At 33.4% G+C, this 20,257-nt stretch overlaps 1 protein-coding gene across 4 annotated transcripts in view; it reads right to left on the bottom strand.

Moving 5' to 3' along the window:
• TAOK3 (TAO kinase 3) overlaps positions 1–20,257 on the bottom strand; it is a 146,454-nt gene that overhangs the window by 59,136 nt on the left and 67,061 nt on the right. For 3 of the 4 annotated variants that reach the window (XM_072953540.1, XM_006204797.4, XM_031670022.2), the window contains 8 exons: positions 17,859–17,960; positions 15,134–15,345; positions 9,057–9,128; positions 8,576–8,677; positions 5,784–5,829; positions 4,789–4,885; positions 1,986–2,099; positions 718–809 (listed from right to left, as the gene is read on the bottom strand). In XM_072953540.1, coding sequence (XP_072809641.1) covers positions 718–809; positions 1,986–2,099; positions 4,789–4,885; positions 5,784–5,829; positions 8,576–8,677; positions 9,057–9,128; positions 15,134–15,253 — 643 coding nt within the window. In that variant the 5' untranslated portion in view covers positions 15,254–15,345; positions 17,859–17,960. Of the gene's footprint in view, positions 1–717; positions 810–1,985; positions 2,100–2,585; positions 2,710–4,788; positions 4,886–5,783; positions 5,830–8,575; positions 8,678–9,056; positions 9,129–15,133; positions 15,346–17,858; positions 17,961–20,257 lie in introns of those variants that run through there. The other variant, XM_072953541.1, reaches the window with a different exon arrangement.

The raw sequence follows: 20,257 nt of genomic DNA on the forward strand, positions 1-20,257 counted from the left end.
AATTGGTAGCTTGAAATTGGATATGATCGGAATCTTTACACCCAGGAAATCAGCAAATGCTACAAATTAGGGCCTTTTGAGCTTCCTTCTACCCTGCCCCAGGATAGTCATTGGTTAAATTTACCAGCATACCACTGCATAAAGGTAACTTTAAGGTATGTTAAAGTTCAAAATATATAACTAGACAATTGCAATTCTATGGTACATGAGATAATTTTAGATAACAGCAACAATATGTGGGGTACAACTTTAAAGCTGGGAGTATACCCTAATACAAAATTTTCTCTGGGGTTGCTCTCTATTATACGGGTCAGTTTTCAGCCAGATCTTCGATACGCCTGCTATTACTTTTTCATATTTCCCTTATACAAGCTGGAATATAAATTAAGTAACGAATATTAATGTGAAGGAAGGACATATATTATATCCCCATGGTATGGAGAATGGATACTTTTCAAATATTAATACTAATGTATATTTTTACATTTGTTAACTGTTGTATCTGCTCAAACTTTTTCTTAAATTAATAACATGAAAACATAGCAGAAAGAAAGCAATCTTCTGATGTTACACCAAAGTACAGAAAAGATTATAATAAATTCACATTGCCTAGAATACATACAGCAGTAACTCACTAAATAATAGCTGGGTGAATGAATGAGCAATCATAATAAGGAGTGATTCTCAAAAGTACAATGAAAGCAACTCTCTACATACCCATTTCAATACAGGTGATTCCAAGCGACCAAATATCAACTTTCCCATCATACTGTCCTTCATCCATGGCTAAGATCACCTCTGGAGCCATCCTGCCAAACATAATGTGCAAAACTCAACTTGCAAATTAAAAACAAAATTCACCTAATAAAGTGATTCAGTGAAATAGCTGTTTTTGAGTATATTTTAAAGATATGATAAAGATATTATTTCCTTGCACAAATAATTTGGAAAAACACTATTCAAAATATAAACAATATACTTGGTGATTTACATGAAACAGTACATTATTTTCAATAGATCATGGTTCCACCAGTTACTAGTGTTTGATCTTGGCTAAGTTACTTAATCTTTTTGTATGTCAGTTTCTTTATCTGTAATGTGGAGAGAATTTTAGTAGCCACTTCAGAGAGATTTGTGAAGAATTAATATGTATGAAACACTGAAATAGACAACATGGAAAACACTTCATGCAACTACATAAAGCAACATAACCAGATATTTCAAAGATGTTAAAAGTTCAAAAAACAAATATACAGGCTATAGTAATGGATATGACTTTGTCCCTAATGGATTTTCATTAGGAGGATAAGGGTCTCCTAAATTTAGTATGCTAGTTTAATATGCTTTGTTCTCTTATTAGTATGTGTAAGTAATTGCTTAATAAGTGCTATCTGATGATGGAAAAAAATTCAAATAGTAGTTGATTTTTTTTAGTAGGTAAGTAATTTTCCAGGGCCATAAATCATTCTCTAAGGTACAGTGGAATTCCAGTGTATCTCTGAAAGAAAGGATAGGCGTCTTGAATAGAATGGGGTGTATGACAGAATGACAAGCGAGGTAAAGTATCAGAGAACTCAACAAAAACAACAACCTGGATTTCTTTCATTGAAAGGTAAAATTCATGCTTGCTGGCTAGTTAGAGGAGGTTAAAGAAAAGAGTCTAGAGACTCTGCCTAAGGAGAAAAGTTCAAAAGAAACTTCAAATGAAATCTAAAACCCGAGCTTGGTCAGTGAGTTGATAATTCTACTCAGTTTACACACAGTGACATCAACCTTATTTGAACAATTTAAAGTCACTGGAAATTTTATACTAACTCAGAGTTGTTTTTTCGCTAGTGAGTTTTCTCTCCTAGGAAATGAAATCTCATTTGAGGCACATAGTGAGACACTGTCAAAAACCAAACCAAACCAAACCAGTGCTATAAGTCCATCTTGTTTGTATACGCATATTATAAATCTTTGTCATGTTTTCTAATTCCACATACCAGTAAGGTGTGCCCACGAAGGAGTTGGCAGGAGAAGCCATTGAGGCAGATCCAAAATCAGCTAGTTTCACCTGACCTGGCTCTGTTAGTAGAATATTTCCTGCTTTAATATCCCTATAGGAAAAAATAAGAGGGTTAGAAAATTACTTTTCAATTTTGATTATGGAATAGGTCAGAGCATGCAATTAGTAAGACAAAAGTTTATTTAAAAAACAAAAACAAAAACACCTTGCTCAGGTAGCCAGGAGGGGATTTAGTAATTACTGCATGTTGTAAGAGGGCCCAGATTCCTCGGTGTACTTACTGATAGGTCATAGTAATTACTAAAAGGTAGAGGTTTCTTCAGAGGGAGGGAATACAATGAGAAAAAAGGCAGACATGGCAGACAAGGAAATCTATTCAGTTGCTACACTTAAAAGAGCATATTCTTAATCCAGTCACCAACAGTATTCCTTGTGCTGGGAAAACTGGTGCCACTTGTAACTGCCGTGTTTGTTTGTTTGTTTCTTTTCCAAATTACATGACATTTTTGGAGTCTAAGCAAACTTCAGTGACTCTGTGCATTGACTACCTACCAATAAACCTCAACTACACACATACCTTTTCTTTCTTGCCTGTGACCCTTTCTCTCTGCCTTTAATTGTAACTGCAACTCTAAGGCATTTGAGGGTACATGTTATAGAGAAGGTGTTATTTTTAAAATAACACTGTACAGTAAAAAGAAGACCCTGAAAGATCAAAACAAAGAAGGATTAGGGGTTAGGAAATTGCATTTTTATTGAATCATTACAAAAAAATCTCAAATGGTTACTACAAAAGCCATTAGATATTTTATGCAGCAAAAAGTTTTTAAAATATGATTTAAAAAAAATTCAATCTTTGGTATGAAAATTTGGAATGAGAAGATGTAGATGTGCCCCTTATTTTCTTTTAAAAAGGCATGAGGTGTAATGAGTACTAGGAACTAAGAATTGTATGTTGATGGGCAGTGGAAAGATAAAGCAGAGGGAATGAGGAAAACTTATGTCCAGTTGAAAATGATAAGGTTCAAATGCTCCCAAAATAACATTTCCAAAAATCTTCCCATGAAAATTCAGTTTCTTTCCTCATGATGACATCAGGCATTGGCAGCGAGAACTAAAAAAAAGCATTATTTATTTCTCTTACGACAGAAAAAGACCTTTTCTCTATTATCTTCAATTAGAACACTGACTTGCCTTTTAAATCAAAATAATAAGAATCTGAAACATGGTATTGATTGATTGGTTTTTTTACTTTTTAAAAATTTATTTTTAAAAATGTTCTATTGAAGTGTAGTTGATTTATAATGTTAGTTTCAGGTGTACAGCAAAGTGATTCAGTTATACATATACATACATACATACTTTCTTTTCAGATCCTTTTCCATTATATGTTGTTATAAGAAACTGAATACAGTTCCCTGTGCTATACAGTAGGTCCTTGTGGTTTATCTGTTTTATAGATGGTAATGTGTATGTTAATCCCAACCCCCTAATTTATCCCTCCCCACCATTTCCCCTTTTGGTAACCATAGTTTGTCTTCTATGTCCATCTGTCTGTTTTTGTTTGTAGATAGAATTTGTATCGTCTTTCTTAGATTCCACATATAAGTGATAACATGTGATTTTTATCTTTCTCTGTCTGACTTACTTCACTCAATGGTATTTATTTTTAAATAAAGAGTATTCCTTAAAAGTTGTCTCGTCTTTTCAACTCCTTTTGCACATTAAAGAAGATATATGTACATATTTTAAAGTTGTGAAATTCACAGACATTATAGTTAAATTAATTTTATCAATATTTATTAGATATGGTTAGGTTTATTCTTCATCCCTGTGAAAAAGTGAAATTCATGACAGGAATTTTGGTCTTCCTGAATTAAGGAAGTTTTGTTTTGTAGTATGTGCTGGTAAATGGTGATGGCTATTCTAGGGTGATTAAAACTCTAGCAAAAGGAGAACCTATGATCTAATAGTTTCATTTCTTCCTAGTAAATGTAAAATTTTCCTCTTCTGTTATTGAGCTATCTCACATCCTTTATGCCTACCTCATACTCCACTACTTGGCCAACATTCATTAAAGTAACAGTACCAAAAGTTCCTTAGTAAGAGAAGAAAAGAATGGTAACAGCATCTTTGTTTAGAAGTTAGTGGTGGGAAGTAGGTTGGAGAGAGGAGAGTGGGGTTGTGGTAAAGAAAATATAATTTAGAGGGAAGCCCTGGATTAGGAGTTAGAAAATTTGACTTTCAATCTTTTTTCTTCCCAGTCTTTATCATATAAATGCTAGGAAACTATGGGCAAATTATTTAAATCTTGCTGAGTCTCTCTTCATCTGCGGGAATAAACACAATAATAGACTAAAGAAATGCAAAAAATTTTAAAAAATGATAAAACAGCATGTATTTACATAAGACTGACTTGTTATTTGCAATAGGAAATGGAGAAGAAACTCAGCTAGGAAATAAACATATGCAAGAAGGCTAATTTTTCCTTTTCTTCTTGACAAAGTATCAAAAGGTTGCTGGGCTCCTTCCCTGCAGTTGTGCCTGGAGAACAGTTACCCACAGAATAGAGATGTAAGTCTTTATGGATATATGGGAGAGGCCAAGAGACAGGAACTAAATTCTGGCAACGTTACTCCACATCCAGAAGTAGCAGCTATCTATTTGCTTCCTATATATCCTTAGGAAGCCTAAAAATTGGAGCATGCACTAATTTTCAAGGTTCCTTGAACAGACAGTCCTGTAACCAAAATGAAAACATAACTGGTCTCTAATCTTACCTATGAATCAATGCATGAGAATGCAGGTAGGCTAGCCCTTGCAAGGCACCATGAGTAATGGCAGCAATTTCCATTTCCTGAAGTGGTTTCTTATGAACTGAGAAAGGAAAAAAAAAGGCCAGGAGTAGGTGATCAGTTTTATTCCTGTTTGTATTACCTTACACAGCTATACCAAACTGAATTATATACTTTCTTAAATGACAATTTGGGAACACATTCACTTAAATATACAGGATATATATTTTCAATAGAATAGCAAAAAAAATTAGATAATAAGAAACTCAAGTATAAAAACAAACCCCTTCAAAATAAAATAAAACAAACCCTGATAGTCACTGTAGGGAATTGCTAATTTACTTGTCAGTTGCAAGTCAAAGCCACCCTGATTCCAATTGGCCAGACCCAAATTCACCAGTCCCTCTGACATTTTAAATGCCTAAAGTGTTTTAGACTGCATTATTCTCCTCTGCCACAAACCATCTATAAGTACCTCTTCTAACTACAGGTTTTCATTATTTGTGAAAGCAGCTAATAAGCAATTTCTATTCAGAGATCAAGGATAATATAAGAAAGTTGTTTTTTTTTTTTAATGTAAGATTTTAACATAGCTTCTGGTTACAACAGTGTCTGCAGAGGAGAACTGGGTCAGTCAAGAGATTTGGAAGGGTTAAATATTAATATAATTTGATACCATCTACCTCTATTTCATACATACACATGAAGTTGATGTTTCTGGCTACACATACCCAAACATTTCAGTAGTACCTGCCCTGGGTGGGCCATGGACTAAAACAGTGGGGATGGGGGTGGGGGTGGCTGCTAATCAGATACTTTCAGCGACACTGCAGAGATAAAGTCTCCATGGCTTATCCACACAAACGTTAAGTCTAAGCCATTAACCATTTAATTTGCCCACCGTGTGCTTTAATATAGGCACAGGTAACATTCTGGTCTAGGCAGAACAGGAAAGAGGGGAATAGTGCTTTTACCCTTACCTTCTAACAAATCAGAGGCCGAGCCTAAGCAATATTCCATCACCAACTGAAAAAGATTGAAATAATAACCAGAATAATAAAGGTTATTAAAAAAACTGCTAAAATCAATCAACTAACCAAGGAACTAAGACTACTAGTAGAATAAATTATCTAATCTACCTGAACCTGATTAAATTTTGGTCATCTGGCACTCCTAATTGATTTTTATAATTTTTATCATCTGTTTTTGTTATTTCCTATTTGGAACTGGAATTGGTCTAAGACTAAACAGGGACTGAATGTGGAAATAATCACTATAAATGGTCAAGGTGAGTGTGCCAATTTATCCATTTACTAATTTCCACATCTTACTTCAAAAGGATTTAAGGTGCCTAGGTTGCACTATAAATTAAATTTTGTAACTTGCAAAGTGTTAACCAAGTACGTAAGTCAGTAAAACCTACACTGGGAAATATTAGTTAAATAAACCAGTAAGTAGCAAATTCTTTACTTTCCCATTGTAAAAAATTCTAAACAAGAAAATATTGGTTAGAACTCAGTCTAAAGATGCAGTCTGGTATGTATTATTAAATTAGCTTGAATTCCTGAGAGAGATGAGATATTTAAATTTATGCCCTAAAATATTTCTAGGATAATATTATTAAGATAATATTGTTACTTATTGGGTTTGCAATCTTGGGAGGCTTTTTAAAAGCAAAACTAAGAAAACTCTTTACTCTCATCTTGCATTTTTTTAGGTGTCCCAGACTACTGATTTGTAGCAGAAATGGAGTGCTCAGTCTATACACACACACACACACACACAAGCACACATACTCCTACACACGATTATCTTGTTATTCTAAAAAATACAACATGATTATGAAATATAATTTCCTATAATCATATAGACATATTCGTTCCTTTCATTAAAAACAGTTAATGTGAAAATATATCTAGGTATTATATGCCTTAATGGAATAATTTAGAAGAATATGAAATATAATATGTTATTAAAATTATATGTCATATAATATATATTATACATACAATAAAAAGTTATTCCATTTCTGGAATAATCTAAAACAATGTGAGAAGCTTACAGGTTTAAAGTTTAGAAACTTTATTATAGTTTTCTGCTTGATATTAAAAGTAAGCAGATTCAGAAACATTACTTTCATTTCTTATTTTGAAAGAGTCCACCTAAGTGAATATTATAATGAATATCAGCCTTTTTTATTGTCAGCAGATTCTTTTTTTAATTGAAGTATAGTTGATTTACAATGTTTCAGGTTAACATGAGCCTTTTATGTGCACAATTTCTTTTCTTTTTTTTTTTTTAGCTTTCTTAAGGTATGATTGCAAACACATTTTTTCCTTAATTTCGATGGAAACATTACTCAACTGTATCACTTTACTTTTCTAATTTCTTAAATTGTGTAAATTAATATGTATATATAACTTCCTTAAAGTGAGTATATGGAAAATGAACACAGAAGTTTAAAACCAAATGGAGTGAATATGTCTATAGTTGTTTCTATTTTTAAAACTACATGCTAACTCTGTATTTTTGTCACAAATATTTTCTTCCCAATTATTCCATAACATAAGGGCACCTGAGCTGTGGCTGGTCATTTGCTCCTGACATTAAAAAGCTCTAGTTTGCTCTGCCTTTAAATTATTAGGTCTGCCCTCTAACCTCCCCAACTTCGGCTTTATGGTCAAATTATTTGTGGCTGTTTGTGCACATGTCTCCAGCAGCTTAGTTCCCACGAGCTCCTTCTAATTTGCCTATCAAAATCCTTTGTAGACAGAAACCAGGTAACCTAGTTTATTAGCACTCTATGTAATCTAAGAGTAAACAGGCTTCAAATAAGAGCTCAGAGAATTTTCTGAAGATTTGAAACACATGAGATTTAGCACTTGATTTTGTAACATTTATTCTGCCTGCTCAAAATCCCTTTCTTGACTCCTTCAAGCCAGCAGAGATTGCCAGAGAACCCATTTCCACATAATGAGATACTCCTCTTATTAATTTCTTCTGCTCAGAACAGAAGCAATGGCTCTAGTTATCTTAAGAGTTGCTTGAGCAGAAATGTTTATGTTTAAATACACTGTTTGATAGTCTATCTGGAAACAAAAATTTCATTCCCTATTTTGGACATCATGCACCGGAAAGGACTTGTAAATGTTAAGTATTCAATAAATAATAGTTATAGTGACTACTTTAAATTGGAATGTGCAATTTCATAGAGTACAAAGCACAGTATTTTCTTGTTCTAAACAGTGTCTAATATACTAACCTAAAATCAAAAATACAATCATGTAAAATAAAAACATACTAAGAAGATAAAGTGGAATAAAAGACCATTTCATTTTAATCATAATCTAGGCCTTCTTTAGCAAAACTTAGACAGTGATGGTAATTATCAAACACAATTCCAAATTTGGGAGGACTTGGAGTGGGGAAGAGAAATGACAAAGATAAAAATTCTAGGATGAGAATAAAAGGCCCTGTCTTTTACTTTTGCAAATAATCATTATAAAAACAATGTTAACTTTTCACTATCTCTTTTTTGAGAGTTTATAGAATAAAATTTCCTATAGGCTAGATGTTATATTTAAACTTACAGAATGTATAACACATGGCACACTCTGAGGTAGTAACAAATGTTAAATACCGATAGCAGAAGTCAAATGGGACAGAAACGGGACTGGTAATTTTACAGACCAAAAAGATAGCAGAAAAAGAGAAAAAGAAAAAAAATTAATAGAAAAAAAAATTAAAACATAATAGAGGTCCTTTGACTTACCCAAGCAGTGTGCTCTTTCAAGTAACAACCTTTGTATTCAATGGTATTAGGATGCTTCAACTGTCGTAAAAATTTCACCTCCTTAAGAATATCTTGCCATTTCTATTGAAGTCAAAGAGAAAATATCATAATTTTTGAACTGAAAATAGTTATTTTATTTTCAGGTATATATATATACATATAATATTCTTTTCATTACTTTAATGAACAAAGAAAATGTTTAATACATGAAGGAGCTATTTAAACTTGTATTATTTCTTATTTTAGTACATCACCAAATGTAATAAATCCATTATACTTATCCATGTTCTAGTCCACCAAATAGTTGATTGAACTGGAATATTACGAACATTTATTATATGCTCCACAAGAAGGGAAAAAAAGAACTGTGATAAAGAAATGTTTAAAGAACTTTGTTTCTACCATCAGTTTCACATTAACTCGCTTATGTCAGTTTAAGTACACAATGTCTTTAACATACCTCATGTGCCTGCTTCCCACTATAGGACATCTTCTTAACTGCCACCACCTCATTGGTGTGAGCATTTGTCGCCTGTGTTATGAGAGTAGGGAAAATAATTAAAAAGAATGAATGATGTTTCAGCCAGTTTAACTTAAATTTTTGACTAGAGACTTTTATAACAGTCTCACACTTCATTCTCAGAATTTAAAGATGCTGCAACTTTTGATGGGCAAGACAGACATTTCCAGCTCACTTTAAGGTACAACTTCTCTTTATCCCTTTCCCTATATATGCAAAGTCTATAACATAAAAAAGGATTAGGGTTTAACAAAATATATCCAATCAAAACAAGTCAGATTTCCAAAATATCCATACTGGCTTCACTATGTGGACTGTCTATCAATGGAGAACCAGTTCAATAAATATGATACAGTTATCTAATGAAATAAACAAAAGAATGAGGCAATCAGTATGTATGTATACAGAAATAGTAAAAATATGACGAAAATAAGCTGTACATTCTGATCTTATTTTTGCAAAATCGTAATGAGTATATGTGTAGAAAAAAATTATACAAGAATTTATATTAGAGTACATATTATTTTATCTGATAGAACTTTCCGCGATGATGAAAATGTTCTGTATCTATAAAGTTTATGTTAGCATGTCAAATGTGGTTAGTGTGACCGAGGAAGGGGATTTTAAATTTTATTTAATTTAAATTAACTTAAAATTTAAATAGTGGCTCCTGTATTTAACAGCACAACAGGAGGTAAGATTAATTTTAAGTGGGACTGTCACTTTCGAAGGTACTTATATTTTATAAGAATGCATTAAATATATACATATACATATGTGTATGTGTGTGTATTCATCTATAAAGTTTGCCTTGTCTCATAATTATCTATGTGTCTTCCATATCCAAAATATAACAGTTCATTGAAAGCACACATGAAAACCATAAATACTTTAGGTAATAATCTTTTCCTCCAAATTTACTCAAAAAATTTAAAACTAGGTAATTTTCTAAAAATTTTCAAAAAAGTAAATATAAGACATTAATAGATTATCTAATCTCAGCTTTCTTTTAACAACAGGGCTCTGCATGAGTGTCATACCCGTGATGTAAGTAAGCTCCTTTGGTTCTATTATATTGTTATTGTGAATCAATAAAGCTATAGCAGTGTTTCTGAGGTAAAAATCTGGAATTCACTCTCTGGTAAAATCAGGTCATCAATTTTAGAGAAAAACGCCTAATCAGTATTTAAATACAATTAAAGAAGCTCCTCAGATATAACAATGGGTTCTTTCTAATTAAAAAAAAATTTAATTCCAACAATAAACAATAATTTTGATGTGAAAATAATTCAACCCTGGAATTTTAATGAATGCTAAAATGCAGAGAAAATGAACACATACTAACAAAAATTTCGGTACAAGCACTAAGGTTAAAAGTGCCTATTATAAAAACAAGGTATTTACTAGCTACAGTTTTCCAATTAGCAGTACTCCACAAAGGCATTTTTTCGATATTTTATTCATTTAGAAGGTATAGACTGACTTTTGCTAAAAACAAGAATCTCTCACGTTTTGCTGACTTTTAAAATTTAACACTAAGACTGTGCTTACACGACAACAAAGAAAAGTTGACATAACTTCAGTAATACAATAAAAGTTAGAGGAACTATATCTGAAAAGTGGATATTTTGGGTATGAATCTATGCACTGTGCAGCTTAAGGAGTCAGGGAAAGGTTTAGAAAATGCTCAATGAGAAAATTTAACTTGGAATGTTAAAAAACAAAACAAAACAAAAAAAACCCTTAACCTTTATAGAAAGGGAAAAAAAAAAAGGCCTACACAAATGGAATCAGGATTATCTAACTGCTTATTAAGGGTACTTATAACCAACGTTTATTTGGAACAAAAGAATCACCCTAAAATAAAATTGTATTTCTTTTACATTTACAGAGTTATCATCACTTAGAACTTGCTAAGTGTACCTGCTTACAGAACCTATCTACTGGGCAGAGACTTGAAATCTGAAAAACATTTCAATTTACTTATAGATGTGAATTTGCTAATGCAATTTTATACTGGTTACAATTCAGAAATGAAACTAAAACTTGAAAAAAAATCAATGGTTTAATATAGAGAAAGGAAACTATCAGTGGGGTTTCAGTTTTCCAATGCGTCTTACTGTATTATAAATTATTACACCCTCTAAACATTTCAAGTTTTATCCTTGAAACGTACATTCATACTTAATACTTCCAGTAGTCTCAATGGTCTCAACTAACTTTGAGCAAGATCACTGATTCAGAATGTATTTACTGAGAACTTAACTACATATGTGTTTCTGATATTTTCATAACCATTTTCGGCCACATTTAGATTACTGTCAACTCTTTGCTAGCTTATAAAGAAATATAAAAAGTAAACATAAGCTTTTCTTTCTGCCTTATTAAGCCTCAACTAAAACTAAAAGGTATGTATATCCAGAAGAACAAAACTAAATTATTTGCTTTAGGTGGATTATGGATGCTGTGCTGAATTCAACAAGGCATCACTAGCAACCTAGAAACTTGATAGTTGTGTTTAAGTGAATTCAAAAATAAACATGCTCAGCCCTTTATATTTTCCTTTAATACAGAATTTCTTACTATTTCATTACTTACTGCTGCTAACTTCTGAGTTACCTATGTATAACCAAATACACAGAGGTATTTCATCAATAGTTTCCATATTCTTGGAATATATTTTCAGCTGATTGATTCTTTAAGAGCTGTGCCAGGACACAACTCACTTTTAACATATTTCTTGGCATCACTCTGTGTAAAAGCTGTAAACTACAAAGAGTCTAACAGAATTATACTGTTGAGATATAAAAAATGTTGGTTGTCTGGTCTTTATAGCTTGCTAACATGACTCTGACTCATGAAATGTACTCAATAGCAGTACCAAATTCTCTTAAGTTCTTCAAAATTCAAATACTTCTTAGGTGTTCAAAATCTGTCAGGTATTGGGCTAAATGCTATGGATAGACTTGTGAGTAAATATGCCTAGTGCCTATCTCTCTTCTAGTAGCACAGGCAGCAACAAAAATAAAACCATAACTAATATAAAACTGCAACTGTGATACGTGTTGTAAAGAAAGGTAGGTGTTACTCAGAGAATCAAAGAAGTGGGGATGTGATCAGGCAGGTCAGACAAGGCTTCGCTGAAGAAATGAGACTTCAGCTGAGAACTAAAGGATGGACAGGAGTCAAGAAGATGAAGATGAGAGGGGAAAATATTCCAGAGAGCAGTTTACACAAAGATCTTATGATGGATGATCAAAAGAAGACTATTACAGTATTGCTAAAGCAAAGAGAATAAGAGGGACTACAGTTTACATAGAGAGGGACCACATCATGAAGGACCTTGCAGGCTGGCTACAGGAAGGATTTTGATCTCAGCCTAAGAGAAGAGGAGGAGAGCTCCTGAAGACTTTACAGAGAAAAGGTGATGTGATCAGATTTATGTGTTTCCACTCCCCACCAACCCCCAAGCTCACTGTGCTGTGAATGAAAGACTGGAGAGAGACCAGAATGGATGCACAGAGATCAGTTTGGAGGTTACTGCAGTTGTCCAAGTAAGAGATGAGATGGTAGTGTTCCTGGTTATAATTACAAGTGAAAAGGAGAAGAATCTATTAACAGAGAGGAGAAATATGTGAATATTTCTGTGGCTGCGAGAAAGATCCATTTTTAAGGTGACCATTTTAGATAAAAGGATAAAGCTTTTTGTAAGTTTTATAGTAAAGAATGAGTTAATTCTCCTTTAATCTGTTTCTTAGTGCCTTATGGGTTTATATGGGTCTTACTATACACTTCTGTGTACAGGCAATATATAGTTAATGATCACATTTCAGTATCAAAGCCACTCAGGTATCTTTATGATTCCTCGAGTCTATCATAATCAACAAATAGCACTATATTGACATCATGCTACTCAGAATGGCTTGCAATTTAAAACGTATGAATTGCTTATTTCTGGAATTTTCCATTTAATATTTTTGGACCGAGGTTGACCACAAATAACTGAAACCATGGAAACGAAACTGTAGATAAGGGGGAACTACAGTACCCCAGTTAAACAGTCAGATCTTAGCACAAAAGGCAAATAAAGGACCAGATCTTCTACAGCCTACTATAACATAGGTTTCACTTTGCCCCTCATATAAATGGCTTGTTAGTAAGTTTTGAAGCATACTTGGTTTATTGCATTTATTCTAAAAGAGAAATTTGAGAGGGATCTGGTTGCTTTTTTAAAACAGAAGAGCCACACAGAGTTTGGAACTACCCTCTGACTCTGGCCAAGAGAGTCTGAAAAGAAAAATTAGTTACAAAGTAATAGAAGAAAGTTAAGAAAAGATGACTGAAGAAAGTATCTCTGAGCAAAACAAACAGGTCACAAGCAAATATATACAGAATGTTTCCCTGTTTAAAAAGTTCAAACCAGGCAAAACCAAATTATATTATTAGAGGTGCAGAAGTAAGTGGAGGACTTATGGAAGAAGTAAGGGACTTATGGAGGGCTGGCAATATTCCATTTCTTGGCCTGGCTGGTGGTCATAAAGGGATATATGCCTTTTAATTATTTTTTAAACCATATGTTGAAATACATAACTGTGTATGTATTATGCACACGTATGTATGTATGATATATTTATAATTTAAAAATCCTTTTAAAACAATGTTTTTGACAGAATGAAAAAGACAGGACATTGGGCCTTAAATACTACTCTAAGCCCAAAGACATAAGTGTATTGAATAAAAAATAAGCACCCTCTTCAGTCATGCAAGGTCACTTAATGGTAAAGTGTACCTGAGTGACAGCCGAGTATTAGATAGGGGTGAGGGAGGAGAAGGGGTGGTAGTGCTGAGCACAGACATGAAGGGACGAGAGAGCATTCAGAGAAGACTCATGCTGAAGGCTTGATTAGAAACAAAAGGATGAGCTAAAGATGCTATTAATAAAATCTCATTTGGAAAGACAACTGAAGATAGGCCCTATTCAGATGGAAGAACATAAAGGACCACTTAAAAAAGAAAAGTCAAATACTGGTTGATTAAGAAAAACAATTATTTGACAACAGGCTTGGAGGAGAAATAGGTACTAAGTAGTACTTAAATATTACCGGCTTTAATGAACTAGTACTCTTAAGAAAGTATGTGTTAATTTGATGAAGCAAACTTCTAAGGTTATGGAAAAAAAAACTGTATTTTATACAATGAATGACCTATGTTAACATTTCAGTCAATTTTCATTCTTCTCTTCAAAAGATGATCAGTCTTGGAATTCAGGCTGATTCTGAAAATACTGATTTAACACGACTGTTACTAAAAATCTATCAGTCCATCTGTCTGAGTAGCTGTCCATTTGCCCATCTACCCATCCACCCATTATTTACTGAGTGTCTACTATTCAGACATTATACTAGGTACTGGGGATATAGCAATGAACAGGCAGACATAACCTCTGTCCTTATGGAGCATATTTTTTAGCACGAAGCACATATATAAATAAAACAAAACTCACACATAATTTTTCCATTATAACTGTGACAAATGCAACAAGGCACAAGCACAGGGTGTTATGAGACCATAAAGTCTTAATTTAGTGCTTGGGGTCTGAATAGGAATGGCTGTCTCGTGAATGTAACACTTAAGCTGGTATCCGTAGGATAAATAAGGGTCAGACAGGAATGAGGATATGATGTGCAGTTCTCTAGGAAGGAAGAATAGCATATTTAAAGATCCTGAGGCAGGAAAGAATTTGGTACACAGGGGAAATGTATAGGGTTCAAATCCAAGTTTCTGACTTTTTCACACGACCTCAATAACAGAGTCATTTGATATGGATACCACTGACTTGAATAATGCCTAGCATTCAAGGATGGGCTTTTCAGCAATGACTATTTGTCTCTACTGTAGACATCATTTAATTTGTAGAATAAACATTAAAAACTAAGGGCATTTTACAAGTAATAATTAGAATGTGTGAAATTCAAACTTTCTTAATTTGATCTAAACAATTCTTTTTAATTACTTACAAAATAAACTGCTCCAAAACTTCCATGTCCAATTTCATGCAAACCAATAAAAAGTTCTTCAGGATCATCTCTGTAGAACAGATCAGCAATCTCTGGGTCCCTCGGCACCCCCTTCCGCATGATGACCAGTATGTGCAAGCGTTTTGCTTTTGATATCCCAGTCAGCTTTCTCTCTCATTGACAGATATTTTTGGAGAATCAAAGTTCAGTACCTGTAGAAAACCACACTTTTACATTAATTTATTACACATTTTACTACAAATTCATATTAAAAAGCACCTTGAGCTTATAAATTCATAATAAAAAGACAAGTAATTCCGCCCCCCCAAAAATGAGTAAAGACTCTGAATTGACATTTCTCCAAAGATACACAAGCAGATATTAGCACATGAAAGAACGCTCCACACCATTAGTTATTAGACAAATAAAAATCAAAACCACATGAGATACCATTTTCATACCCACTAGAATGGCTATTACCAAAAAGTCAGATAATAAGTATTGGTAAGGATGTGGGGAAATTGGCACCCTCCAGCACTGCTGGTTGAAAAGTAAAATGGTACAGCCACACTGGGAAACAGATTGGCAGTTCATCAAAAACTTAAAACACACGTTACCATTTGACCCAGAAATTCCCAATCCTTGGTATGTACCTATGAGAAATAAAAACATGTATCCCCATAAAACTTTGTGCATGGATATTAATAGCAGCATTACTCATAATAGCCAGAAGGTGGAAACAACCCAACTGTTCATTTGGTGAATGAATAAACAAAACTGATATATCCATACAACAAATGGTGCCAGAACAATTGCATATGTCTAGCTTTGATTCATAGTGACACCACATACAAAAAAAAAAAAAAAATTAACTCCAAATAGATTATAGAGCTAAATGTAAAACATACAACTAAAAAAAGCATGAAGAAAACATACGAGAAAATCTTTGTGACCTTGGGTTAGGGAAGGATTTCTTAGATATAAAAACAAAAGCATAATCCATAAAATTAAAAAATGATTAAAATTATACTTCATTGAGATTAAAAATGCATTCTTTTTGAAAGACCCTGTTAAGCCACAGGCTGGGAGAAAATCTTTGCAAAACATATATCTCATAATGGATTTGTGTCCAGAAAAATATAAAGAATTCTCAAAACTCAAAAGAGCATGAACAATCCAATTTTAAAAATAAGAAAAAGATTAGAACACACATTTTGCTAATAAAGATAAAAAGGGGGGGGAAAGATGCTTAATATCACTATTCAATAGGGAGATAAAAAATTAAGACCCCAATGAGATACTACTACAAAGCTATCAGAATGGCAACATTAAAAAGACAGACCATACCAGGTGTTGGCAAGGATCTGAAGTAACCAGATCTCTCAGACACTGCTGGTGGGAATATAAAAATGGCACAAACACTTCAGAAAACAGTTTGGCAGTTTCTAAAAACATACATCTATCATATGACATAGCCATCCCACTCCTAGGTATTTAACCAAGAAAAATAAAAGCAAATGTCCATACAAAGCCCTGTGCACAAAATGTTAATAGCAGCTTTATTTTTAATAGTCAAAACTGGAAACAACCCAAATATCCATCAACAGATGAACAGATAAAAATCTGTGGTACACCTAGACAATGGAATGCAACTCAGCAATAAAAGGAACTATCGATACATGCTACGACATGATTGAATCTCAAAATAATTATGCTGAGCGCAAGAAGCTAGACCAAAAAAAGAGCACACACTTTATGATCTCATTTATATGAAACTCTGGAAAATGCAAACTAACCTAGAGTGACAGCACATCAGTCGTTGCCTGGGGATAAAGCTGGGGTGAGAAGAGGTGTGAGAGGTTTTTAAAAAGGGTAGGAAGCAGCTTTGGGAAGTGATGGAAATGCTTATTATCTTCATCATGATGATGGAGACATATATAAAATACATTTGTTAAAACATATTATGTTATTCAATATGTTCAGATTATTGTTTGTCTAGGGGTAACCAGGAATAATAAGGTTGCTTTAAAAAGTTGCAATAAGCAAAACTGAAAGGCAAGTAAAGTAGGGATGGTTCTTGCAGAATGTGCCAGTTAAGTTATTCTTTTTTTAAAACACCTTTATAGTGGTTTAATTCCTGCACTGTAAACTACACATATTTCAGATGTACAATTTGATGAATTTCGGTAGATATATACACCTATGAAACCAACACCACAATCAAGATAGCTAGTATTTCCATCACTTCCCAAGAGGTGCAAATTTTGAACTCCTGATTTATCCTTTCCCACCCCCTTTATTTATCCTCTGGTAACCATAAGTTTGTTCTCTATGTTTTTGAGTCTGTTTCTGTTTCGTAGATGAGTTCATTTGTGTCCTTTTTCATATGGTATTTTTCCCTGTATAGCACAGGGAAATATACACAAAATGTTATGATAACTCACAGAAAAAAAAAATGTGACAATGAGTGTGTATATGTCCATGAATGACTGAAAAATTGTGCTGAACACTGGAATTTGACACAACATTGTAAAATGATTATAAATCAATAAAAAATGTTTAAAAAATTTTTATAAAAATATTTTATCCCAATTTTATTAATATTTTTTACTTTTCCTTTTAAGTTTTCTTACAAATATAATAAAAATTCACCACAGAAAAACAGAAAATACAATCTGTTCCCATTTTATAGGAGAAAACTAAGTCATGGATCTAGGGACAATACCTTTTTGTGTATGGCACAAAATATACCGTATTGCTCAGATTCATTTTAGCAGCAATCTTTCCCCCTCTTTTATAACTTCAGTTTTTCGTATATATGGTGCACCTATGGGAAGAGAAGAATAAAATACGCAATTATAGGGGTACAATTCAAGAAGCAATAATTGATAATGTAGTTTTAAATATTTACAAATGTAATATTATAAAATCAGCTGTTTGTGGATGACAAATGTAAAAGGTAAAATTTTGCAACAAAGACACAGGCTACTCTTTCACAAGCAACACCAGGGAAACAAATGTGTTTTTACATTTCAGAATCTATACTGAGGCTTCCACTGAACCGTTTGCGTCCAAGAAAACTCAATAGAGGCTACCGGTAGACAGGACTAATCTGACAGCAGGTGGTGATGCTACTGATTCTCTGTCAGTACGGCTTATATTTTGAATTGCTTTTCCAATAGGCATGATGATTTACATTGACTCATCTATCTTCCCTTTCCTAGTTTCACTATAACCAATGTCTCACATTTTGGGGGTAGTGGTAATTCTTTATTATCTATTAAAGATGTACATGCCCAATGTAGAAAATCTGGGAAATACATACCATTATGAAAAAAAAAATTCACAGTCCTACCCAGACAAACTCCACTAACAATCTGGTATAGTTTTCTCCATGAACATATTTATTTCTTCACACACATATTTATTTTGTTATATAGCTGCGATCACACTATACATATAATTCCACAGTCAACCTCTTTGATCTAACTCTAGATTATAAGCCTTTTGCCATGTTATCAAATACTATTCATAAAGGTCATTTAATGGCTGCTCAATGTTTATCTTATGGGAGAGCAACAATTCATTCACAATCACTTCTCCACAATTTGAAACCAAGGCTGTAATCAACTCTTCGTTGAACTATTAAAAATTACTGTGCTTTGAAGGTCTTTGTGCTTATTATTATCCATATACACTTAGGGCTTTTTTGGAATGGATTTCTAGAAGTAGAATTACTGGGTCAAAGAATATAATAATTTAAAACTTATGTATACTGAGTTAATTTTTGGATGCCTAACTAGCTTTGGAGATGAAGGCCTTATGGGGGGGGAGAAAAAAGGTATTGCTCTCCATTTTCACATTTTTCCCGTTGAGAATATCCCAATCTCCTCTCATGTCTATACTTATAAATGAATCTTTTTCATTATTTTGTCATTCACTCTGATTCTATGGCTGTGGAATGCTTTAGATTAATTGGTAGCTAAAACTTGCCTGAATTCAGCATCATATTTTACCTAACCATCAACCAGTCAATAACTGCAATGCCTGCATGTCTGTCCTGCTCACCTAGTCTGACCATACCTTGAAGGAACTAAAATATTCCTTAGAATATTGTATGGACACTAGTTGCGAAATTCCTGAGAAAGTAGTTTTAAACGAGGCATTTACTAACACCATCATGTCCTGACTAGTTTCAAATGCAGGCGGTGTGCACTCCTAGAAATAGTTTTCTCATGCTATGGACATGCATGCTTAATATTTTTCTTCTGTCTGCTTATTCATTTTTACATAATTTTCTTGAAATGGGTACTCTTTCCATTTTCAGTTGCATTGCTTTATAAATGTTTTAAAATAAACTCACTAAGACTTCTAGGAATTACACTTTCTTGGTTTCCTAATTTTTTCCCCCTGCTAGAATACTGAATATGGTATTGAGGCTGAAAACCACACTCCTGAAGTTTACTCATTACTCTTAAAAGATGTTCTCGGTTTTATTCCATTTAACCAACTCCCTTCTTTCTTTATGTTTCTTGGATTCCATGAAACTGTCATCTCCTGTTTTTCCACATATTCCTCCTATAGTTCCTCTTCTTTTCTCTGATCTCCAAATTATTGTGTTCCTCCAGGTATTCGCCCAAAGCCCTTTGTGTGATGCAAGCTGCTATCCTTAATTTCTGTCCATGTAATTTAGGTTTCAAGTAACGCTATGTCACTAGACAGTCCTGGCCTCCATTCTAAATCCCAGTCCCATACCTTCAGCTATCTATATGGCGTCCCCCTAAATAGCTCACATGCATCTCACATTAATTCTGCTCTTCCCTTTCCCTTGTCCTTAATGTTCAATTAAATCATAAACATACTTCAAATGTTTCTTTTTATCTGTTCTTCACTTTCCTGTTCTGTTAGCATTCATTATCTCTTTCCTTTGTTTCTGCTGAAAGAAGCCTCCAGCCTATTTTTCCTGGAATTCATCTTTAAAACACTATTATCACAACCATCTTCCTGAAGCACAGTTCAGATAATATCACAGCTCTGCTCAAAGTCCTTCAATGTTTCCATACTGCCTACACTATAAAGGTTAACTTTTAACTAACTAACTTTCAGAGCTGGCCTCAAACCATG

The sequence above is a fragment of the Vicugna pacos genome, chromosome 32 (assembly GCF_048564905.1).
Source record: "Vicugna pacos chromosome 32, VicPac4, whole genome shotgun sequence".
Lineage (NCBI taxonomy): Eukaryota > Metazoa > Chordata > Mammalia > Artiodactyla > Camelidae > Vicugna > Vicugna pacos.